The sequence below is a fragment of the Camelina sativa genome, chromosome 9 (assembly GCF_030686135.1).
Source record: "Camelina sativa cultivar CO46 ecotype springtype chromosome 9, ASM3068613v1".
Lineage (NCBI taxonomy): Eukaryota > Viridiplantae > Streptophyta > Magnoliopsida > Brassicales > Brassicaceae > Camelina > Camelina sativa.
In genome coordinates, this window is record NC_141888.1 from 36,539,134 (window position 1) to 36,563,486 (window position 24,353).

The 24,353-nt window shown below is 34.2% G+C and overlaps 8 protein-coding genes across 11 annotated transcripts; 3 read left to right on the forward strand and 5 right to left on the reverse strand.

The window, feature by feature from the left end:
- Window positions 1-147: 147 nt before the first annotated feature.
- On the reverse strand, window positions 148-3,601 carry LOC104713279 (L-ascorbate oxidase homolog). Its single transcript, XM_010430365.3, has 8 exons — window positions 3,129-3,601; window positions 2,918-3,027; window positions 2,009-2,279; window positions 1,775-1,874; window positions 1,325-1,670; window positions 881-1,246; window positions 722-800; window positions 148-629 (listed from the first exon to the last, which is right to left on the reverse strand). The coding sequence occupies exons 1-8, from the start codon at window positions 3,270-3,272 to the stop codon at window positions 417-419; spliced, it is 1,629 nt and encodes a 542-aa protein (XP_010428667.1). The 5' UTR covers window positions 3,273-3,601; the 3' UTR covers window positions 148-416.
- A 3,543-nt stretch (window positions 3,602-7,144) lies between these two features.
- LOC104713281 (cytoplasmic tRNA 2-thiolation protein 1) lies at window positions 7,145-9,698 on the reverse strand. Of its 3 annotated transcripts, none has more exons than XM_010430366.3 (10): window positions 9,369-9,698; window positions 9,133-9,247; window positions 8,804-8,946; window positions 8,538-8,657; window positions 8,338-8,450; window positions 8,143-8,235; window positions 8,009-8,049; window positions 7,777-7,843; window positions 7,583-7,694; window positions 7,145-7,459 (listed from the first exon to the last, which is right to left on the reverse strand). In XM_010430366.3, exons 1-10 carry the CDS (start codon window positions 9,471-9,473, stop codon window positions 7,295-7,297), a joined length of 1,074 nt encoding a protein of 357 aa, XP_010428668.1. In that variant the 5' UTR covers window positions 9,474-9,698; the 3' UTR covers window positions 7,145-7,294. The 3 variants fall into 3 exon arrangements, with proteins under 3 accessions (XP_010428668.1, XP_087322928.1, XP_019085026.1); XM_087466802.1 differs by having other exon boundaries at window positions 9,133-9,239; window positions 9,369-9,570; XM_019229481.2 differs by having other exon boundaries at window positions 8,338-8,657; window positions 9,369-9,598.
- A 327-nt stretch (window positions 9,699-10,025) lies between these two features.
- On the reverse strand, window positions 10,026-11,025 carry LOC104713282 (dehydrin ERD14). Its single transcript, XM_010430367.2, has 2 exons — window positions 10,662-11,025; window positions 10,026-10,554 (listed from the first exon to the last, which is right to left on the reverse strand). The coding sequence occupies exons 1-2, from the start codon at window positions 10,941-10,943 to the stop codon at window positions 10,237-10,239; spliced, it is 600 nt and encodes a 199-aa protein (XP_010428669.1). The 5' UTR covers window positions 10,944-11,025; the 3' UTR covers window positions 10,026-10,236.
- A 3,227-nt stretch (window positions 11,026-14,252) lies between these two features.
- On the forward strand, window positions 14,253-15,484 carry LOC104713283 (uncharacterized). The gene is made up of 2 exons (XM_010430368.3): window positions 14,253-14,517; window positions 14,860-15,484. Exons 1-2 carry the CDS (start codon window positions 14,405-14,407, stop codon window positions 15,065-15,067), a joined length of 321 nt encoding a protein of 106 aa, XP_010428670.1. The 5' UTR covers window positions 14,253-14,404; the 3' UTR covers window positions 15,068-15,484.
- A 663-nt stretch (window positions 15,485-16,147) lies between these two features.
- LOC104713284 (auxin-responsive protein SAUR66-like) lies at window positions 16,148-16,873 on the forward strand. Its single transcript, XM_010430370.3, has one exon. It carries the CDS (start codon window positions 16,222-16,224, stop codon window positions 16,588-16,590), a length of 369 nt encoding a protein of 122 aa, XP_010428672.1. The 5' UTR covers window positions 16,148-16,221; the 3' UTR covers window positions 16,591-16,873.
- A 1,619-nt stretch (window positions 16,874-18,492) lies between these two features.
- Window positions 18,493-19,979, forward strand: LOC104713285 (NADH dehydrogenase [ubiquinone] 1 beta subcomplex subunit 2). Of its 2 annotated transcripts, none has more exons than XM_019229787.2 (4): window positions 18,493-18,732; window positions 19,030-19,075; window positions 19,190-19,246; window positions 19,742-19,979. In XM_019229787.2, exons 1-3 carry the CDS (start codon window positions 18,638-18,640, stop codon window positions 19,244-19,246), a joined length of 198 nt encoding a protein of 65 aa, XP_019085332.1. In that variant the 5' UTR covers window positions 18,493-18,637; the 3' UTR covers window positions 19,742-19,979. The 2 variants fall into 2 exon arrangements, with proteins under 2 accessions (XP_019085332.1, XP_019085331.1); XM_019229786.2 differs by having other exon boundaries at window positions 18,504-18,732; window positions 19,755-19,979.
- A 323-nt stretch (window positions 19,980-20,302) lies between these two features.
- On the reverse strand, window positions 20,303-21,243 carry LOC104713286 (uncharacterized). Its single transcript, XM_010430371.2, has one exon. The coding sequence runs from the start codon at window positions 21,114-21,116 to the stop codon at window positions 20,436-20,438; it is 681 nt and encodes a 226-aa protein (XP_010428673.1). The 5' UTR covers window positions 21,117-21,243; the 3' UTR covers window positions 20,303-20,435.
- A 1,262-nt stretch (window positions 21,244-22,505) lies between these two features.
- Window positions 22,506-23,484, reverse strand: LOC104713287 (uncharacterized). Its single transcript, XM_010430372.2, has one exon. It carries the CDS (start codon window positions 23,434-23,436, stop codon window positions 22,663-22,665), a length of 774 nt encoding a protein of 257 aa, XP_010428674.1. The 5' UTR covers window positions 23,437-23,484; the 3' UTR covers window positions 22,506-22,662.
- Between the last annotated feature and the right edge of the window lie 869 nt (window positions 23,485-24,353).

The window sequence follows — 24,353 nt, forward strand, 5'->3', positions numbered from 1 at the left end:
GCTGGCACCAGCTTGGTAATACATTCGTAGGCTCCGAACGGGACACAGCATTATGCACTTTTACAGTTGTATGTTTTGGAATTGGTAATTGAAAGATTCCTATCATATTAAACTGTAACACTATGTTGTTGTGAATAAGTAAGGGTATACGATGAATGAAACTATAGAATTATATATTTGAATAAAGTTTTTGGCTCCACAGAAAAAGAAAGAATATAAGAAATTAAGAATGAGACCTCGAGCTGAGATCGTTACAAACTGATATACCCATACACTCTTTTATAATTTCATTCATTAGCAAAATGAAGAATGAATAAAAACAAGAAACATCCTCGAGAACGCGCGTCAGTCAGCTGGTTTGGCTGACCATGTACTCTCTCTCTTTCTCTCTCTCATATCTCTATCTAACCGCCCACTCAAAGCGGTCTGGTACGGCGACCACTGGCCCTACCGCAGAGAAGAGCGTTCCTTGGAACTGGATACTCATCTCTGAGAGAAGTCGAGGGTGTGTAGACACGTAAATAGAACTGCTGTCCTAAGTATTGCCTCGCCCAGAACTCGGATCTTAGGTTCCACATCCCTACGTTGTCAAGTGCTATCAATATAGCCGTCCATGAGCTTGGATATACCTGTAGACAGTAGACGAATGTTAATCAAACAGTTCACATGTGACAAAAACATGATTACATTATGGCTTTTGTATGCAAAAGATGTGATCTACCTGAACGGTGCAGCGAGCTACTGCATCGCGTAGATTGTACTCGTTTCTACTGTTTGGACTCCACTGTCCACCGTCCATGCTGTGAATCAGAAGAGCCATCTTTAGTCCAAAACCGATCAAGAAATGACTCAAAATCTTGAATCAGAGGATGAAACTTACCCAACAACCCAGAAAGAGTAACCATCAAGATGATAACTCTGGATAATATCCTCAGTGTTTTCGAAAACAATCTCCACAAAGGTTCTGTAATCAACTTGCATAACTGATGTGTCGAGGTATATTCCTCCACCAGTGGGTTGGTACTGTATGCTTCCAGTCCTGTAAACACCGTCAATCTTGAAATAGTCCGCAAGTTTCAGTGGAGTGTCTGCTGGTTTGAACGACACACTGTTCACAGCGTATCGTTGCTTCCCATCAACCTGACCAGCAGAGCTAGCAAGTCTGATCGTTCTTGTTGTGTTTATCATACCGTAATGGTATGATCCTTGTGGATTCGGCCTTGGTCCACTCGCTGTAAGGTTAGTCCTATAAGACACAACAACATAACAACATCAAAGAATGTTTTAAAGGACAGCTACAGTTTTTACAGTAAGTATTCAATACCTGATGGCTCGAGCCTGGTTCAAGGACCAGTCGATCTGAATGGTAGGTCCACCAGGGATAGGTCCAGAAACAGCACCAGCAGAGTTACTGTAACGGAGAACACCCGTGGTGGTAAGGACATTGGAGGTAAAACGAGAAGAGACGACAACGTAATAATCCCGTGGAGGCTGGTCAGCGGTTACAAGGACAGAGTAAGATTGGCCAACATGAACATCAAGTGAAGAGAAAGTAGTCTGAAGAGTGTGTGTCCCTTCGACTTCGACCACTTTCATCTTGTGGTTTTGAATACGGAAATTGAGAGAGTCTTGTAATCCAACATTGGATATTCTCAGTCTGTATACCTTACCTGAGGAACAATAAAAAGAAGAAACTCACATCATCAGTAAAACTGTATGTAAAATGACTTAAATTCAGAAATCAAGAAGAGACAAAGAGGCAATAAATAATAACCTTGTTCAACATTGAGAGTAGCACCACTTGAACGACCATTGATGAGGATACCATCTGGTAAAGGAAGCTTCTTACCATTATCTAGCTGTGCCTTCAAATCCTACACAAACGAATTTTACAAACAACAAGTTAGTTACTCTGTTTTAAACTCTGTTTTAAGCTTTTGCATCTTCTTTGTAAACACTTTTAATAAGTTCATTAAGAAGTTTGAGATAACAGAGTTGTGATAATTACCGTGTGGTTTGATTTGTACCAGTCGCCGATGAGGACGGTGGTATCACCGGCGGGATCAGGGAAAGGAACGGGGATTCTAGGACGACTGAGGATACGAATACCACCAAATCCACCGGCGGCTTTGTGGAAAGCAAGAGAAGGGAAGTAGTAGAAACTTCCGATCTGATCCTTCATCTGAAGCATGTAAGTATAGTTCTGACCCGGTGGGATTGGGCATGTTGTTCCGTACACTCCATCGACGAATGAGTTCCTCCTCTGCTGAACTCCGTTCCTGCATTTTTTTCAAAAAAAAATATTTCTTATTATTCTTAATCTTGCCCCTGCAAATGCTATAGAAATTAACTTTACCCCCAAAACTAATATAAAATGTAAATCTTTCCCCTAAAAAGGGTGCTCCGCTGAAATTGAAAAGTTCAACTCAAATGTAGGATACAGCTAATAATATGGTAAGGTGGACCCATTTTCGCACATGTAAAATTTTAAAAAATTGTGTACGTCACTGTTCTTATTAAATAGCAGCCATGCATAATAAACTTAAAAAACTATCTTCTGATGTAATTAAATTTAACAGTAATCACCCAACAAATCCTGTCTGTCGTGTTGTGGGTAAAAATAATTGTAACGTGGACCGAATCCGACATAAGGTGTGGCCAAAACCAAATCTTACGTACTTAGGTTATTTTTATTTATTTAAAGCACGTTTTATTATTACATCACTATTCAAGAAAGAAAGAAAATATAGGAGTACTATTCACGAGAAGAGAATATTAACTACTACGCCTAGCCAGTAGCCACTATCTATCAACAACGACAGAATTCAATATCTAAATATTGAATTAAACTTAACAAAAATTGTATTGCAGATTTGAAAACCGTGTTTTCAGATTTAGGATAATTAATTATAATTACCATGAAAGGAGGAAAGGTTCGTCGAGGCTATTGAAGACGTTAATGATGATATTGTCATTAGTGACGGAGTGAATGTCCGGTCCCGGAAACTGCCCGTTGATCAAAATACCCTAAACCGGAAAAAATGAAAACGAGATCCAAAGATTTTTAAAAAACCGGATCTGTAAACCAAACCGAAGAGTGAAACTAATGCAACTGATATTATTATTACCTGTTGACGAACACCGAGTGGATAGATATCGCCGTAAGTAACGTTCCACTCATAGAATCTGTACGGGTCTTCGGCCGTGACGGCGAAGAGAAGCGAGAGTCCGATGAATAATGCGGCGGCGAATGAGGCATTATTGGCCGCCATTTTCTTTGTATAGAAGAAAGGTATTTTTGGCGTGATGTTTCTCTCTCTCTCTTTACATTCAGATTTGAGTGTAGAGTTGTGTAGAGAAGAGTCGGCACGTATTATAAGAAAAAGAGTTTTTACAGCAGGCAGAGAGAGAGAGAGAGGGAGAGAGGAAACGAATATAAAGAGAGAAGGAAACAAAGGTCAGTGTCGGTGGCTGGACCCACGAGCGTCTCTGTGTTCACTTTGGAAATCTGTATTTGTCTCCCCCGGCCACAATCCACATGGCTAAGCAAGCCAACTTGGTTCCCAATTCTTTCATTTTTTTTTATATGTAATATAGTTATTAGACTAATAAAATCTTTCAAATAAATAATTATTAGTTTCTAAAAAAAAAATTATATGTAATCTCTCACTAATTTATTTGGAAAGTAATAATATTTTCAAAAATTATAAGTCTAATATTTATATAATATTCTTTGGGAAACTAATAATAAAATTTTTGAAATAATTACTAGTTTCCAAATAATTATTTGTAAATTAGTAACTAATTTATAAAAATTGTAAACCAATCAGAATTTTAAAATTAAGATTTGATATTTAGGTATATAATATGATTATTTTTGATAACTATATTTGAAAGATTTTATTAAAATTATGATTTTTCTATAATCTTTCTTTTATTTTATTGATAAATTGTTTTGAATTATCATATAATAGATATGATTAACAAATATGTAAATTTACCAAATAACTGCAATATTTTATACTCTCTTAAACAAAATAATTTTTAAAAGAATATAACAATAATTTTTACCACTATATTACTATAATTTTTGAAAACATTGAGCCGGGCTATACAACACCACTGAGATATCTCCTAGTTACTTTATTAAATTAGAAACAAACGATTATTTGTGGTAAAAGTAAAAAGGAAATTAAATATTTGATTATTACAATTTGGATTTTTGTACTTTTTAAAATCGTTGGTATATTTGATTATTACAATTTGGATTTTTGTACTTTTTTAAATCGTTGGTGTTGTTAATTGACTGCCGACTGTTTTGGAAGGGAAAATATCTGTAGTGGTAACTGGTAAGATTTATTTTGTTTGCCTTGTAATCAGATTTCACTCTAATAAACTGTGGGCATCTTCAATTCAGGAGAGATTATTACTATGGACTACTGGTGAAAAACAATTAACGGTTTGTAATTTTTATATACAGTAGTTGAGGTTGAGTCTTTCAGGACATGTATTGTTTGAGTCAAATGTCACGTACATGTGCATTAAAGAACCAAAGATAAGAAGACAAAAGGTCTTTCCAATTATTGAATCGGAGACAGGAATACATATATCCTAGTGTGATTATTATCTATTGAATTTGTAGTAAAACTATATAAACTATATAATCCAATAAACCTGCCTGGATTCAAGATTTGACGTATACAATAAAAAAAAACTTCGAAACGAAGATACACACAAAAAAAGTAATTTATATGCCTTTATAACTAATTCGAATAAGGAATAATATTTTTGTATCCTTTTTTAGGTTATTATTGTATGTCCTTTGAATAAAGTTGCTAGAAGATGAATAAGGGAACTAGGGAAGGGACCCCTTTTCTGATTGTAAGATCAAAATTCGTTTGGAAGCTCAATTCAAATTTATTTGGATTTTTCGAATGGTTCTCCTTCTGTAACTTCAATTTCTCGGCAGAGGCTTTAACTTCAGTGGTAATTCTCAATTCTTGGCTTTTTTCATGAAATTTCTCACACATATGGCAATAACATAGGAAAATATGGTACAAGGATCCAAAAAGTAGTTAACTAGAGAGGAAAAAAAACCTTACGTGTACTTATCAAAAAGGAAAACATTAGCCTGACATGCGTTTGCAATTCCGGATTTATCGCCTCTCACTACTCTCATTAGCACCTTTAATAAAAGGGACTAACTACTCTCTCCAAAAATTAAGGTAAAGTAATTAAACATTTAATTACTAATGCTACAAGAAGATTGTAATTGGGTGAGGAAGCGACGCGTCAGAGGCTCAGAGCAAAATTGGCGTAAGGGGTCCCATGGCATGTTAAATTATGGAATAATAAAGGTTGATCTAGATAGGTCTTGTATAAATGAACAACATTTCCAAAAAAGATCACCAATAATAGTATAATACCAAAAACTAAAAAAAAAAAAAAGAAGATCAAGAATAAATTAATTTAAAAGGACATTTTTTTTCAATTTGTTCCATTATGCTTTTTTTTTTAAGTTTGGTAGAGTAGGTTTTAGAATACAGAATAAACTCAATTATACCCTTAATAACTCAATTATACCCTTAATAACTCAATTAAACTCTTAATTGTAGAAAAAACCAAAATTTCCTTTTTCTGTATTTCTTCTTTTTTGTATACTTCCTAAATTTAATCAAAAAAATACTTTTTTCTTAATCCATTTCCTCATTTTTTTTACAAAATCTCGACATTATTCGCCTACCAAAAATAAAAAATCTCGACATTACTCTCTCTCTCTCTCTCAGGAGATATCGACACCCTTTTGTAAACCACCGGCGAGAATCGACGACTCCAGTAGCTTCTCCCACCGGCGAGAATCGATGACTCCGGTAGCTTCTCCCACAAGCGTAGGAAAATGTTGAAAAACCTTTAACAAAATCGATTAAAAATGTTTAATGTTTTCAGAACACGTTTTCTAAACATGTTAGAACGTAATCTTAAAAATATATATGATTAGCATAATTTCGGGATTACGTAAATATTTTGTTTCCTTAAATTTCGGATTCAGTTTCTAAATTATGGAGAACATAGAGTAAAGTGTAGAATTAGTGTTCTAATTTTCGCAGGACACATGATAAAATGTAGATTTCATATTCTGACTTCAGTAGAATATGTATAAAGTGAAGAAAACAAATTCTAAAATTTTTAGAATATAGAGTTATGTGTAGAATATATATTCTAATTTCTGTAGAACACATACAAAATCCGACTTCTAAAAGTTTTAGAAGATATATAGATTCTAAAGTTTTCAGAACAAGTATAGTGCGAAGAATTTGTAATCTACATTATTTAGAACATGTATAGTATGTAGAATTTATAATCTAATATCTTCAGAATATATACAATTAGTAGAAAATGTATTCTAAATGTTGCAGAATATTTTTTTTTCAATATTAAAACACCAATTTTTCATCAAAAACACCTTATGGCAACCTATTTCTTATTTCTAGAATTTGTTTTTAGGTGACAGAAATTTTAAAATTGCTTAAAAGTTAGTTTCATTTTTTTAAAAGGTAATTTAGGCATAATGACAAATTTAGCGTAGAATGCATAATAGGACAAATTGAAGAAAAAATGTCCTTTTAAATCAAATTCCCCAAAATAAAATACTAAAAAGATACAAAACGCGTACGGTGACTGTAAATGTAATAACGACAACATGGATTAGGTGTTCCATGTGTGGACAACAACATTCGAAATCCATTTGTACATTCATAGTATGTTAGGCTCCGTAGAACATTGTTTTCGGTTTGTACCTATTTTAAGTTGTTGCTACATACCACATTGTTGTGCAGTGGCGTTGAAACCTGAATAAGAGTTGTATTTTGTAAAATGCATTTTACACAGTACAATTTGCTTTACACCACATTTTTTTAAAGTTGCAGAATTAGTTGGTTATGAAAAACTTAGAAGAAAGACTAGTCTTAGTTTCAGGGCATATAAGTTTCAATTTCAAATATTGAATTATTACTCATGATAACCAGGTTGACTTCAAAATGAGTTAGGTTGCTCAGCTAGTGGTTGAGGTCATTGATGGCGTAATAGTGCTGGTTCAAGAATCTCTATCCAGGAGTCAAGGACCACTATTGATCAGAGAACCAGCTGCAAAAACTTATGTCATTGAGGCAAAACCACAATTGTCAGATGTTATACAACAATGGGTTTTAAATGGGTTTTAAGTATAACAGTGTTTCTTTACACAACCGGTCTGGGTATTGTTACAACCTCATTAGCTACGTTTTATTCTCTTAATTTAGAAATCCAGAGATCCACATTGTTTGCTCTCTATAGATTTTGCAGTAGATCCAGCCTTTGTGTGCTTATTATCACCATTTACGCTTCCTCTTGGTCTTCCAATGCCCATCTTAGGCAAACCACGGTTCAATCCCTCCAACAAAACACAAGCTTTGCACCATTTCTGCATCATCGTATAAACAAGCACATTTTATCATCTCCAGTGCATATCATATTAGTTCTAATGTAAAATATGACTGGATGTATAAGAGAGAGAGAGAGCAGTCTTTGTTTTGCAAAGTCTCACCTGGCTAGAAATATACCCGCATCGCTCACATGTCCCTTGCTCAGGCATTTTCGTGGTTGTCGCAATTCTGAAGTCTTCACCGGATTTGATGATATCCAGAATGGCTCTTGGCCTGAAATTTATATAACATAAGTTGGATATTTACTACATTGTTTGGTTATGACAAATATAACCAGTAAAAGTTGAACAAGAACCTTAGTCTTTCCAAGTCTTTGATGAACTCACGAGCAAACCCACGATAAGCATTAGGAGAGTATATGCCTGCAATCCAAATAAAAATGAATCAACTCCAATATTCTTGACCGATAATGAATTCAGCTTATAGTGAAACCGTTAACTTTAGTTTGCTAAAGCTCTGCGCAAGCTAAAGTGATAGTTAACAACAGTAAAAATAAAATTACATAGCTTTGAAAAGGCACAACTCACATTCGGTGGAGAAGTAGTCCAGCTTCTTGAAATAAGCATACGTGTAGCTATGTTAAGGTCTCACGATATCTTCTGTTGACAGTTGAAAAGTTTTTTCAACAAGTAAAACAAAGAATTTAAATAGCAAAGGATATATGACAATCTCCTTTTCGTATGTATATTTGAAAGGTTTGCATCTTGGAATTGGACCATCTTCACCTGTAGTGATTGATGTGCACCGACTCAATCTACAATAACCAAGTTACAAATCAAATCAGTCGAGAGACACCAGACAGGAAACATGTTTTTACCAAGAAAAAGCATCACCATAAACAGATATATATATATACCTAGCAATATCCCCTCGGAGTATATTTAAGAGAACTGTTTCCGCTATATCATCTGCATTATGTCCAGTGACCAACTTATCTACTTTCAATAATGTAGCTCCTCGATCAAGCGCCTTCAAGAAATCAATAAGAGATGAAATCATAAAACAGAAGATGATAGGTATGATGAAAGTTTGAGTAAAGAGGGAATGCTTGCTCACCTGTCGACGGAATACACCACAAAAGGTGCAATTGTTCTTCAGACCAATCATCTTTACAATGTCGTCCATTGTCCATCCATACAGATCTTTGTATGAAACAATCTGAAGAGGCAAACCATACTGGACACAAAAAAAAAACAAAATCCTTGAATTGACTAAGACTCTTATGTTCCGCAATGCAATCTTAGCATCGTTTTCATCAAAACCAAAACAAACAATAAAATTCCAGAGAGAACACATGACACATAAAATTCAAAAAAGCTTACTTGAACTTCGTTCCTTTTAACGGTCTCGAGCGAATCATCACGATAACCCGTTATCCCTTCATCAATAGACAATAGAAACAGATCCAGCCCGTAATTGTGACGTCTGTTTAGTTCTGATAATACATATGCCAGCACTGTCGAGTCTGCAGCATAATCAACCTTTGAGTTATTGATACGATCTTTACAGTACAGCAGTATTGAATGTAACTTTGGTAACAGTTGGAGAAACATTATAGCCGAGAACATCAAACTAAAACAGAGTGATTCGTAAAGATTCAAAGGTTTGAACTTTTGAAGCAGAATCCGTTGGTGAGTAAAAAAGACATAACCTTTTCCTCCGGAGGCACCTATAGCCACTCGCTCACCGGATTTGAATAAACGATTCTGAACAATGACTTGGTGAATCTCTTCCTCAAAAACCTCATAGAAGCACTCTCTGCATATCTTTAAAACAAATACTCAACATAATTGCTCATACAGAACACGCAATAGATTGAGAAACTAACATCTTTTCCAAGAGTGATGAATCAATACCAAATTCAGAACCTTATTCTAAAAAATTTACCTGTTGAAGGGTTTTGGGTCGTTTGAGAACGGGTCGTCTCTTGTTACATATGCAGCAGAGACGAGACCCTCCTGCTCTCTTGCTTTTTGCTTCGCTGGCCTCCATCTTCACCGGTAAAGGAAACACTGATGTTTACTAGTCGCCGGCGAGTGTTGCTCGAACCGGAAAAAAACGACCTAACTCGGAGTCATATGCATGAAACGACAACGTTAGGTTTCGGTATCTGAATTGTTTTAGTTTAATGGGCCTATTGGGCTTTTTTAGCTATCGTGAAAAATCCAATTACAAGATCATGATATATAACCCACGATGATGATGACATTTGATCTCATCAAAACTTAGGATACATCAATCGATCTAACATAAAATATATCTGAGTTAAGTCCACTTTTACACGTTTTGAGTAATTGTGTCGACAACAATGACATACAATCACTAAGTCATGATCGTGTGACGAGTCATGTTTCATGTTTCTTCTATACCGACGCATTAAAATTTCTTAAATACGAAATTGGATGAAGTCAAGCTGGGGTCATCCAAGAATTTATATCCTCTTCGCCGTTACACAACTCTCAATTTCTTTATCACTAATGAAGAAAGCAAAGGGTTAACCCTCATCTCCTAATATCAAATGAAGAAATATTCATACGATTAAAATACCATGAAATAATTTTTTTTTTTTTTTTTGAAAAAACCATATACAAGAGAAAGAGAAACATATGAATACTGTAATCAACAAAAAAGCCAACAAACTTAAACATCACAAAAGCAAAAGATGATCAATCATCACAATAGAAAAAAAAGAAAAGAAAAACAAAGCAAATCAACCATCATTATTCATAGTATTTAATCATAATAATTTTTGTGCTTATTCCTTATCCTTCTTCTCTTCCTCTACGGTGGTCTTGGGGTGGTATCCTGGAAGCTTCTCCTTGATCTTCTCCAAAATCCCCTTCTTCTCCACTGGATGAGCTTCTTCAACCGGATGAGGAGTAACCACCGGTGCAGCAGCGACGGTTGATGCATCCTCAGTCTTCTTACCGTGTCCAGGAAGCTTCTCCTTCAGTTTATCCATAAACCCTTTCTTCTCCTCCTCTGTTTTCACCTCTACTTCAGTGGTTGTCTTCTTCTTATCCTTCTTCTTCTTCTTCCTCTTCTCACCATCTTCACCTTCTTCCTCGCTTGACTGTTAAAAAAAAAAAACACAAACCCATATAGTTAGAATAAATCTTTCAAATCAACAGATCAGATCTCATGCAATCTTGAATATATAATGATCAGATCTAATCTTACAGAGCTAGAAGAACTGTCGCTTCTGTGAAGCTTCTCAAGGAGACTAGGCTTCTTCTCTTCCTCTTCGTGCTCGACTTTAACAACCTCTGGCGCTGGCTCAGAGATATGAACCTTCTGCTCGAACTCAGAGTCGATGTTCGTCTCTTCGGGTTTTGTTTCGTCCTTCTTCTTCCCGAAGAAATCGAACAGTCCACGATCAGTAACCTCTGTCGATGATGATTCCTCTGTGGTTGCTACCTTTGGCACCTCGTGCTCAGTAACGTTCTTGGTTTCTTCCGCCATAGTTGATTCGAAAGCAAATGAAAAAGTAATATATGTGAGGGTTTTGAAATTCAAAAGTAAATGAGAGAAAAGAGATGATTGAGAGAATCTGAGATGAGAAGAAGAAGAAACTGTTGTCTTTTATAGTGTGAAGGACTAAAAGGAAAGGGGTCCAATCCACCGCGGATTTCACGCTGTATGTTTACTTTTTTTTATAATTTTTTAAAAAAGTTCAAAACTATAGATAAATTATAAAATAGCCCGAATTTGTTTCCTTTTTATACATCTACCACCCTTCAGACCCACCAAAATTATAATTTCTTTATTCTTTTTTTTTTCGATTTATTTATTAGATAAGGTTATAGATGTATCAAGAAGAATTCATTAATTAACTAATTAAAAAAATAGTTTGCTTACGTGATTGGAGGTCGTTCTCTAATACATTATCTGATAAATCTATTGTTAAATTAATTTAGTGGAACTAGAATAATGGATAGGAATGACAACTAAGATAGATTTGTTCTTTAGGTTTTTACCATCAGGCTTATCACAAATTCACAAGTTTTTTGTTTAATAATACTTGTTATCTACAATTTGTAGTACAATGATGGATTTATAAAGTAAAAAGAAATAAGAAAACTCTATTCAAACTTTAAAAAGAGCAAGGAATCATTTGAATGTGTATAAATAATTTTTTTGACAACGCAAAAGAGATTTTGATAATATCTAAATTAACATTATAGAAATGTCTTAAAGTTTTGAGGTTTCTTTATGCAAGATTTCAGAAATATAGGGACAAATTTGCACATCCCAAAAATGGATTAAAAGAAAGGAGAAGCGTACTTAAGGCAAATTAATCTTAAATTCTTAACTCTTAAGCTTGCAAATTTTGTTTAACCCTCTATTAAGAGACACGTGTCATACATTAGCAAAACTAATCGGACGGCGGAGGTGAGAGTTGAGCTGCAAATTAATAAAAGTCAGAAAATGTAGACTGAGAGAAAACGAGATCGATGAATCGAATGTTGACACGTGTCAATACATCGTGGGAAGTTGTCCTTTTCGTGGGACCCGATACTGTGTCATGATTGGCGTAAAAGACGTGATGTCGGTTACGTGGGGCCTCTAGACTTATTGACTAAATGCCACGTCGGAATCATAATAAAGCTTGTTGGAGAAGAAAATGATGAATTTTTGAGAAATTTTTATAACGTTCCCTTTGCTTTCTTGGATGCGTTACAAACAAACCAGTAAGAACGTGGTTTTCTTAATTCTTATCAACCCTTGGAATCAAAGATTCTTATAACTAGGCATATTGAAGAGGCCAATCCAGTGACGCATGATTTTTGAAATTCTAAATGATCTTTGGAAGGAAACATTAAACGCAACAAAAATATATCGATTAAAGAGTCTACAATATTGGATAGGGATGATTTACGCTTCTTGTGGATATTCATCAAAGTTATTGTTAAAGGTTAGTCGGGCACCAAAACAAAGATTTAGAACAGTTTACAATAAAATAATTCGTAATCTTATTTACGGAGTTAAGGTTGTGTATTTTTTTTATCAACCTTAAATGGATATGTTTTGATGAATTTTTTTATAAAAGATAAACTGTAAGATTAGGGGTGGACAAAAAAACCGAAATCCAAAAAACCGAACCGAACCAAACCGAAATAATAGGTTTGGTTTGGTTATGGTTAAGTCTAAAAATCCGTTTGGTTTTCATTTTAGTTAAGCATTTGGTTTAGGTTTGGTATGGTTAAAAACCGTAAAACCGAATGGTCTTTTTGGTTTTTTAAAAAAATTTAGGATAAATTAGATATAATTAGTTTCTCCAACTTATAACTTTAAATTGTATAACAATATCAATATTTTTTTTCTTTATTGGGCTTATAGTTATTGATCTCTTAGTAATCTATCGAATTACGAAACTAAATTTGGATTCTATTTTTTTTTTTTTATGTTTAGGTTTTACTTTTATGTTTATTTTTAGTTATGTATCAACTATCTATTTTTTAAAAGTATAAAATAACCATTAAAAACCGGAACCAAACCGAAACCGAACCGAATTGTGATACATATGGTTTTTATATGGTTCCATTTTTTATGAAACCGAAAAAACCATAAACCGAAAAAACCTAACCGTAACCAAACCGAATTATATATGGTTTCTTTATGGTTCCATTTTTATAAAACCAAAAAAACCGTAAACCGAAAAAACCGAACCTAAACCAAACCGAAAAACCGAACCCCCCGTATGTAAGATAATGAAATCAGGAAGTGACAAATGAGAATAAGATTACTTGGATTTTTAATGCAATGTGTTTTATGTCTGTGTGTGTGGGATATCATTTTCGAAGTATATATAATTAAAAGATAAAACTAAAAGAATTAATAAAGGGACAGATGGTAATCGGGAATGCATCATGTCTTAACCTTCGGCTAAAATGACAATGAACCGTGTACCATTCCATTAAAAGATATGAACACGACTTGCCACATCATTTCGTAGTCTCTGGTCTCAAAATTCAATCACGAACCATGACGTACCAACACACATTATCAAACAAAACCCAATCTCTTTCAATGACTAACACTTGTTCGTCTTTTTGGTTCTTGTCATATATACACCGAAGCTCCAACTTAATCTTTGGATAATGTTTATCGGTGATAACGAAACGACAAAATTGCATGTAGCCGACACTTAATAATAATAACAATAATAATAATAATAATCCACAACCAAACTAACTAACTATAGTAAAGGTTTGGAAATAAACAAGTTTCAGATTTCTGAAACTGAAGGCACCAAAAAAAGTGCTGAGTGCGCTAATGAACATTACTCGTTTGTTCTTCTGTCTATTTCTTCTTTTTTTGAACCCCGCCCATCTGAGTTGTATGGGCGAGATATTTGCCTTATTGTGGTCAAATCAGGAATATTCAACAGCACTCTCTTTATTTGAGTGGGTCACGAGAATCAATTAAATGCATTGCTTTTTTCTTTCTTGACGTTGTTGTTGTATTCTTCTATTTATTCAATGAGTTGTTTGCTTATAATAAACAAAAAAAAATTAAAAGAAATTTCCATTTTATATCTAACAATCGTAAATTCGACCGTCAAAAATAAAGGGCCCAATAAAGTATGATGTCAAAAACGAAATAGCCCAATATCCATGATATGGGCTTTAACAATACAGATCGGATCTATAACCCGACCCGGTTGTTGACACCGAGAGAGAGAGAGTCCACGCAACGTTGGGCGAATTGGCTAACGAATCGAACGAAACGAACAATCGATGTTTCGTCACCCGTCGCTGTAAATTTGTTGATGCTAAAATATTCCTTCTCGCAAGATTTTGTTTTCTGTCCATTGTTGGAGAGTTCTATGTTTGTGACCGATTTTGGTTGATCGTGCATCTCGTAATTCTCCGACGCTTCTTTGAGGTTTCCATAAGTAAGGTGGAGATTTGGAGAAGGCGATGATAACGAGATCGAATCTAGCAGAACAGCTGAGGGAGTATCAAATTAGATCAAAGCATGATTGGGCCTCCGTTTCTTTCTTCTCTTCCACCTCCAATTTCTCTTCTTCCAGGTTTGACAACCTATCTTAATCAGTCAGGTCTTGAGATCTTCGGTTTATGCAATTGCTTTTTCTCTGCTGTGATTCGGAGCTGCTCTGCCTTGCATAGAGTTATATTAGTCTCAGGGAATTAGATTTGATTTTGATCCCATTGAGAAATTTAGACTTCGTGATACTCTCAATTTGGAATCGTAAAATTTCTAATCATTTTAGGGTTTTGACCTTAGAACATTGGATATGAGTACATCTAGGTAAACATTTATATGTGAATTTCACACAAAGAAACTATATAAATCTGATGAAATTCACTGTGGTGGTACTTATGATAGTCGTTTTGTTTGCTTTTGATTTCAGGGTCGATGTCGTAGTCTTTGTTATATGGGAACTAGTGATCTTAGCGTTCCTAGTATTTTCAGCAGTATCCTTGTACTTCAGGCGTTTGCAACTCGCATTCATCCTGGTTTGTGTCACCTTACTATTGCTTGTTTGTATGAAAATCACAAAGCAAGTGAGACAAGCCAGGAAGAAGAAGCGAAGGATGCTTCTTCCTCTCTCTATGTAAAGACCAATACCACTCAGAGCATTTGCAAACCTTTTTTATCTTCTCACGCATCCAAACCCTACTCCTTCCTTTCTGGCATGAGCATTGTGCCCATATGCATTGATGAAGATGACCGCAAACCTTAGACTGGACTCTGGGACACATTGCTTTTGTTGTCCTTTGAAGAATCGACCTGACTTGAGAATATGAAAGCAGGGAATGCAATTTCAGGGCTTAGGTTAGAGACATATGAGAACAAAAGTGTTTATAAAGGTTGTTTTCCTGTATAAAAGTAGTATGGGAGGTTGCATTATTTTTGCTAGCCACGATCACGGAAGATGATCTTTCTATTTTGTTTCACTCGAGCGTTCTGTGATTAAAGAAATATACATTTTCAATATATCTATGTTACACTTAATATCATGGTGAAGTTCCTTAGACTTCGTTGGCTGTAAAAGTTTCTTTTTTTATAAATGGTTTGCAGGATTATCATGTGATATGAAAAAAGAAAGAAACAACGAACACTCATGAAAGTAGAAGAGAGCTCTACATAGAGTAAAAAGTAGCGAGCAACTTGTTCTAAACGCTCACATGTTTAACGTTTCTATCACCACCTTTGCGTTCTGCAACCACTTTATTACTCTGTTTTATATATTAAACAAAAATGTGGTAATTATATGTTTTGTTATGGCCTGTCAATACACTAGCTTAGCTTGATTTGATTCACTCAGTTTATCAACTGACAACTGATGAAATGTCTGCATGATGAACCCTTATCATATATGGAGAAATTGCTTTGCTAAAGTTTATTAATGACAACAAAAATAATTATAAAATAAAGCAGGTGAGTAAAGAAAAGCTCAAAACAAATGTGGAAGTGATCATGAAAATTGCAGTTATTAAGGGAAATAAAGATTTAAAAAAATGATGTAACTCTCTAGATATTTGTAGAAGATCATCAGTACGTAACTCCACGAGTGATCGTGATCAAATTTATGGACAGATTTGAAAGGCAACTAAAAACAATCAAATAACACACGAACATACTTTTCCCTCCACACATATATATATACAAGCAGTGAGGCACTTATGGTTGCAAACAGACAAATTCACAACGCAAATTCAGAGCCGAATTAACACACACACACACACACAGACAACAACAAACAAATCATATGAAGAAACTATATTCCAAGAGAATTAGACTCTCCGAATTGATGGAGAAATGGAGAAAAAGGAAGAAAGGATACTTCGCTTTATACACGAAAGAAGAGAAGAGGTTCGTTTTGCCATTGAATTATCTAAACCATCCGATGTTACAAGTGCTATTGGAGATGGCAGAGGACGAGTTTGGGACTACCATTGATGGTCCTTTAAAGGTTCCTTGCGATGGAAGTCTAATGGATCACATCATCATGCTTGTGAAGAGAAGTATGTCCGATGATAATAATGATGTGGAGAAGTCAGAGGTTAGCAGCACCTGCAAGGGAGCTCCAGTCTCTTCTCTTCGCGGACAGAGCCAGCTTCAGTCAATAGTTTCCTAACAATGTGGAGTCGTAAATTTTGATGAAATGGTGTTTTAGTAAATAACTTTTCCGACAAGAGTTGTTGTGTTCTTGTTTGTGTATAAAACAATGATTATATGTCGGAATTGTAATGTATCATCTTTCGATTTTGAGATTTTTCCTGATGGTTAAGTACAAAATTTGGGACAAAAACTATAGTATGTAGCTTAAGTGTTTTTACTAAGCAAAGGGTATGTAATGTAACAGATCATAATCCAGATTTCTTAATTAGTAGCAAATAAATACAATTCAGTACTATAAAGCGCAGAAGTTCGATAAATCCATTGATTAATTAATCCAATTGTACTACTCAAACTAGATACTCACCCGCGGTACACCGCGGGTCTATATTTTTAAAAAATAAAATAATATATATAATTTATTGATTATATTACATATATATATTTATTTTTTTGTCAATCCTTGGTATTATATATTTATTACATATATATTTATTGATTAACCATTGTTTATTACATATATATTTATTGATTATATTTTGAATTTGTTGAATGTACTATAATTATTTAGTGTATAATTTCCATTAACTACATATTGTGGTTTATTATATATATTCTTATTGTTTATTAAATTTAACTATTGTTTACCGCAGGTCTATATTTTTTTAATATATATATATATATATATATAATTTATTGATTATATTACATATATATTTATTTTTTATATTTTCAATTTGGTGAATGTACTATAATTATTTAGTGTATAATTTCCATTAACTACATGTTGTGGTTTATTATATATATCCTTATTGTTTATTAAATTTAATTTAGTAAACAATTATACTATTTTTTATTATATTATAATTTGATTTTGTAATTTTTATTGTTTTATTTCTATATTAGTTGACACTTTTGTATTTATAGTTGTGCAAGTGGATTCTAATGATGAAGTGTTTTTTATTAAAACAGAAAATTTATATCAATTGATTGTAGTTAGTATTGATCCAAAATATAAATATTAATAATATATTAGCTTGTTAAAAACATTTCAATGGAAACAGTAAACGATTCAAGCTTCCATTCACTAAAGTTGGTGCAGTTTTATAGGAAATCTCGGGTCCCTCAGATTAAAGGAGAGTTATCCTGTTTAGTACAATTTTATGGAAGTTATTATTGAAATTAAATATTCAAATTTGATATGATTTAGGCTCCGATTGGTAACGGCTGTTACTTATGGCTGTAAAGATTTTAACTTTAAAATTTTAGCTGTAGAGAATTTAGCTGTAGATGCTTTAACTGTAGAAACTTTAACTGTTAAAATTTGATTGGTAACAAATACTTTTAAAGCTGAAGCTGTTACTTTTATTATTAAAATATATTGAAATGATGATAATGAAAATAAAAATAATTATTATTAAAATGGATCTTAAAAGAAGGAGAAAAAAATAAGAATAATTCATGTGTAAAAATAATTTATGTAAAATTTATATATAAACTTTTGGAAAGCTTTTAAGTATAATGGGGGAGAAAAAAATAAAGTTTTATATTTTTTTAATTTTAAAGCCTGGTTTTGACGCTTTTAAAATTTTGAGAAAACAAGGAAAGAAAAAAAATAAGTGACTTACAAAACTTTAAAAAAAAATAAAGTCAAAAAAGTTTGATTGGCAAATAAATGGCTTTCAAGGATTTAATTTTTTTTAAAGTCTTAAAAGTCTTGTACTAATCAGGACCTTATTTATAGTAAATGTTTAAATCAAAATTTAATACAATGGCAGTCTTGTAAATAGGTGGCAACTCTAGATTTAAGCAACAAAAAAAAAGATGGTTTAACGGAGACAAAAAATAATTTTGACCCCAAAAAAAAACCAGTTAGAGAGTAATTGTAAAATTGGGCTTTTAAATTGGGCTTAAGGCTTTTAGTCGAGGCCTTACCAAAAGTCACACATGGCTGAATCAAATCTCAGGTAGAGAGAGAGGGGTTATTGTCAGCAGAGGGAGGAGAAAGAAAGCTTTGGGTCTGAAATCGAAGTGCGAATCGGAGGGGAATCTAGGGTTTCGAGAAAATGGGAGGAGGAGGTATTACTTACAAGGGAGTCACTGTACACACTCCCAAGACGTGGCACACCGTCACCGGAAAAGGCTTGTGCGCCGTTATGTGGTACATTTCTCTCTCCCCCCACCTAATTCGCTCTTTGATTTAGGACTTAGCTAATCTCTCGATCGGAAGCTAGATCTAACCATGGGAGTTTCGATTCATCGACCATTCGAAGAATCTGGTATCTAGTATCCACCTGGTTTGTAAATCAGAAGTTGACAATGGATTTGTCAAATTAGTATCGGATTGATTTGAATTTAATTATGTTTCCGGAAGGAATCAATTTCAATTTCATTTCGATGTGAATTGATTGAAAAAAAATTCATTTTAAAAATCAAGTTTTGATGTTTTTTTTTTCAGGTTCTGGATTCTGTACAGGGCAAAGCAAGATGGTCCTGTAGTTATGGTGAAGACTCTCTTTTTCATTCTTATCTTTGCCTCTCACCCTTGTGAAGTTTCTATGTTCTCCTAATTCTTCCATGATGGCTAACATGTGATTTTGCTTATTTGCAACTGATAGGGATGGAGGCACCCATGGGATGGCCATGGTGATCACGGTCATGGGGATCACCACTAGGTAATGTCTCTACTTGTACAACTGTTTGATTGTCTTATTGAAGCTCTTAAACACAGTTCGGTCATTAATAAAGATGAGAAAGAAAAAAAATCTTCGTATTAAGCGATCATTATTGTTTGTACACAGTGCTACTAATAAGTAAGACATCAATTAGTGAAAGTTAACTTACTAACGAGATCTCTTGTTGGGCGCCCTGTAGTTGGTTTTGAAATAAGATGGTAGCTTTTATCTGGTTTTGGTTCATACAAACGGTGAATGTTTAGAGGATCTTTAACTTCTCTAAAGGATGTTCTTGATTTTATATATACACTAGAATGAATCATTTACACTATTGGCAGTTAGGTGAATGAAAATGGAATGCCTCTATCTTGAATGGTTGTTATTAGTTTAGTGGTACATGGTTTGAGTATTCTGTTTACTGAGACATCGCTGATTTGTGGCTATCCTTTCACACAACCTGATAAGCATTGCTCAAATTTACTGATCTGGTTTCAGGTTTTGCTTTTAGGTCTCACTGAACCTTTGAAGATCATGACGAAAAAAGAGAAGGAATCGTCTCTTGTTTTTTTAAATTTCAGCTTCATATGTCGAAATAAAGAGAACTGTGAAGAAGTCGTGAATTGTTTGCTGTGTACACAACTTTGGAAGACTTGCTTCTTTGTTTTTAAGTCCTGATGTTGTCATTTTGCTGTCTACAAATTAATTTGAAATATAATGAATTGCGAGTTTTAGATCCAAGCCTCCAATGATACGAGTTACAAAGAAACGCTAGGGATTACATTTGTGGTGTTAGATATACAAAATAATACGTATGAAATTGAACTTGTAAATGGTATTTGAAGTCATAATTGAGCACAAATATGCTACTGATCAAATTGAAATGTCTACTCTACTCTCTAGCAATGTGAATAGATAAAATCTATAATTCAACATTTTATAGACTTTTTTTTTTCTTTCTGGTGAAGACAAAAAGTGTTTGGCTTCAAGTCTTCAACCCTAAATCTATAACCAAGTTAAGTAGCCAGTTTAGTACGTAAACGGGTAAAAAATATAATGTTACTTCAAAAAAATATATAGAATAAAGAATATAATGTTGCAAACTTAAAATAGGCTTACACATCAGTCTACGTAATGTTAACTAAGCATGTCCGCTTGAAGCAAAATCTAAGCAAATATTATCATAAATTATCTAGTTGGTGAGAATATTAAGAAGTGAAACTCTCGTCTGAATCAATCGCCGGAAAATAGACTCCAACTCTATCTCAAGCTCCTCTATTGCAATCTCCGCCGCCTCCAACCTCGTGGTCGCACTTTGCACCGCGGTCTCATCCCATGCATCATCTAACAAATACGAAGACCGAATGGTAAAGATCGAAGACAAAGACCCTTTGCTCGATCTTTTCTCTAGCCAAGGAATACAACCAAGCGAGAACAAAGACTCGACCATTGTCACAACGACTCTTCTAACTTCATTCAAAACCTCAGATACAAACAGAAGGTTCTGCTCTATTGGCATGTCCACTCTTCCTCCGCTTCCTTTCATATTCTTCAGACAATTTAAGCATTTCAGCGTCTCCTTCTTGAGATTGTTCTTATACCGATTATAAGCAGCGATCTTCTCGTTGACATCAGATGATTCGTTGCCACGTAGAATCAGTTGTAGATCATGCAAGTTGTGTTTCACGAGTGTCATCACATCTTTGGATATGTTACAGATGTCTAACATCCTCAATGAAGCTTCTGAAACTTGCTCCGTCCACTTATCCTGTCCTTGTTGAGACATAGATTCTCTTGTTTTCGGACAGTGATCAAGGAGATAGTTTACGCAGTCGTGTAGCTCTCTCAAACCCTCAAAGTTAATCTGAGCCATAGATCTTAATCTGTTGGAGATCCTAGGTAAGAATGTAAAGAAGCGAATTGATCGATCGGAAAGGTAAGTTTTTGATCTAATAGTGATTGGTTTTTTAGGGCTTTTTGAGAGTTTTTAAGGGAAGATTAGAGATATATTGAATGAGTGTAAGAGTGAGATTATATATAGAGGAGAAGAGGGATCTGAGAGGAAAGTACGATGAAGGATCCTAAGTTTGGGTTTTTGTACGGACGTGGGACATCTGGGGAACAGCTCATGTTGGAGGTATTATCAAAATAATGGTTTAAATGATTTAAAACAGGTCACAAGGAACCTTCTTTGTACGTAAGAAGCACTCGTGGATTAGGGTACATTGTGGATTTGTTTAGATATATATTCTGTTTATAATATATACTTTTTAAACATTTTAATTTTATTATTGGGTACTTGAAGGTATCAGGTTTAGGTACCATGCATGCACGAGCGACGGTGCCAGGCTGTGTCGGTAAATTGCAACAATTTGTAATAGACGAGACGAATATTAATTTATTGGTATGAGAAATGTTTAGATTGTGGAAATTAGATCAGACTTTAAATATTGAGTTACGTGTTTGTCAGAGATGTTTATGTATCAGGTTAAGTGGATCTATTTATTATCTACAAAAAGTTATATAAGTCTTACATTAGAAAAAAAGAATAATAAATCCAGAATACTGAATACATATACATCTTTGGCAATACATGCGGTTGTGTTAACCTGATCCTCTGTAGATTTTTTCGACCAAGCAAACTATTCACACTTTCACACTAGTTTAATATCAATGAACCTTTTTATAACGTGGATAATAAGAAAACACATATGTATTACGTGTATGTACATAATTCTAAATTCTCTATCAATAAAGGTATAACCACCTCGATGGCTCGATGCATGGATATATACATGCTGGATTAGATTTTGTGTTTAAGATCTTAATATCTCAGGTTATTTTCAACAGATTAATATCTCCTCACAAATTATATAATTAGATCCAGATCCCTCCAAACGCATTCATTTTTATTCTGTTGTTAGTGGAGCAATCTTATTATTCGATTTCCCATTTGGAATGTATAGCTGCGACTGCGAATTATAATGAATAATTCAATAATCAATAATGCATTATATATATTTTCAGTTGTCTCATCATCATGTAGAGACTTTCTTGCATAATTAAAAAAAAAAAAAATCATTATTGCGTAATTTTTTAGCAATTTCCGTATGATTTAGCTAATTTTTTCAAGACAGACGATAAAAAAAATAAGTAAAGCCCGTTGCAATTAATAAGCCCATTATCTCAAAGTCACCCCTGCTCTGTTTTGAAAACAAGTTCTGAGTGATGTGCTCAGTCTTGTGATTGAATAGACATGTTCTTGACAAGTAACGTTTGAATATATATCATTTAAGAACGATGCATACAAATATTTACGAGTTTTTAAAGATCATTATGATCTTAAAAATCTTTGCCTAAACTAAAAAGCTGAAGCCAGACACTTTACATGAACAAAGTTACATCTAATCATCAAAACCTCAAAGAGTAAGCATGTTAAGAAAAGAAACTCTTGTCTTCAACAGTTTCTTATACACACTCTCCAACTCTCTCTCTGTTTCTTCAATCCCATGCTCTGTTTCTCTCAACTTCTTCAGCTCCTCCACATCAACTTCTTGATTCTTCCTGTTAAAAATCCTCGACACAAGTCCTTTCCTCGATCTCTGCTTATGATCGCTCTGATTCTTCGTCACCACTTCGATCAACAAAGACACCAAAACATCAAAGCTCGTCTTTTCAACTCCTTTCATCACGTTAATGACGTCTCCACAATCTCTTTTCTTCTTCTTCTTCATCTTATCCTCTGTTTTCTTCAGCTGTTTCACAATCGTTTTGCTCAAGGCTCTTCTCTTAAACACGTACGCGTCTATCTCACGCGACACGAAAGCTTCTTGATCATCTCCTGATTTGCTTCTGATCACTCTCCTCCTCAAGCTCGATTCCAGTTCTCTGACTTGTTCCTTTATCTGCATCAGAACGTCTCTGATCGTGCTGCAGATATCAAGAACCTCGAGGAACCCGTCGGAAACGTCTTCAAATCCGGTGAAAGCTTTTTGTGTTTTCGTCGTTTGGAAACGGAGGAACACTTCGACAACCTCGTACAGGTTCTTTAAGACTCCGAGTTTCCGACGAGCAGACTCTGGTCTTCTCTTTAGTATCAGAAGATGATCTTCGATGGCTCGAGACAGAGGACGAACGTCTTCAGACCAGCTTGTTGAACGCACGTGGGCATTTGATGATGAAGTAGCAGCCATGGCTGATTCACTCTGTAGAGATATTAATGTATATAGTCAACGAACAAAAGGTTCAGTTTCTCAATTAATACTCTCACCCTTATATATGTATGTTGTCTTATATGTACATGCATGTTAATTTGAGTTTGTGTGTATATGTATGCGTACACGTAGAAGCCAGTTTATTGATAATAGACGAATATAGATACAGTCTGGAATTGGCTGTTGCAATTGAGTTTCTTCCGACAGTCAAACGACAAATCTACACTCCTCTTCCTTGATGCCTATTTTTCTTTTTGTCAACTATTATTATTTTTTTTGTTCTTGTTTATCATTGAATTATATTCGATTATCGTTGAAACAACTGATTAATCAGACTGGTGAACATGCTTCTTAGCAAATAAATTAATTTCATGCAAGATCATCATAGATACAACATTTAAACTAAAGTTCAAATGACTGACGTGTAAATGTTTCCACATATATAGTGTCGTATAGCTATAATGAGATTACTCCAATTACTCTGAAACTGAAACCATCCAACCCACAACGCACCGATGATTATGTTGTACATTTGTTTCTTTTTTTTTTAGGTAAATATGTGAAGTCTTTCCTACATATTTTTTTGTATTAGATTTATCAACATGATACGCATTTTTTCTTAATTGGGGCTCAATGTTACATAGTTAAACAAACAAAACAATAACAAATCTTGAGACGGAAAAGAAAAAAAAAACTAGAAATGGTTTAATATCCAAATTTCAGTTGTTAGACTACTTTTGCATTTGCGGCAACCTTGGATGGGCTGCGGAAATATGAAACCAACAAGAAACAAGAACTGTTGGCTGCGACGTCGCTCTCGAAATCTCAGCAACCTTTATTATATTGCATCCTTGGAGATTTCATATATCAAGAAATGTCCAAGTACCATTTTTATA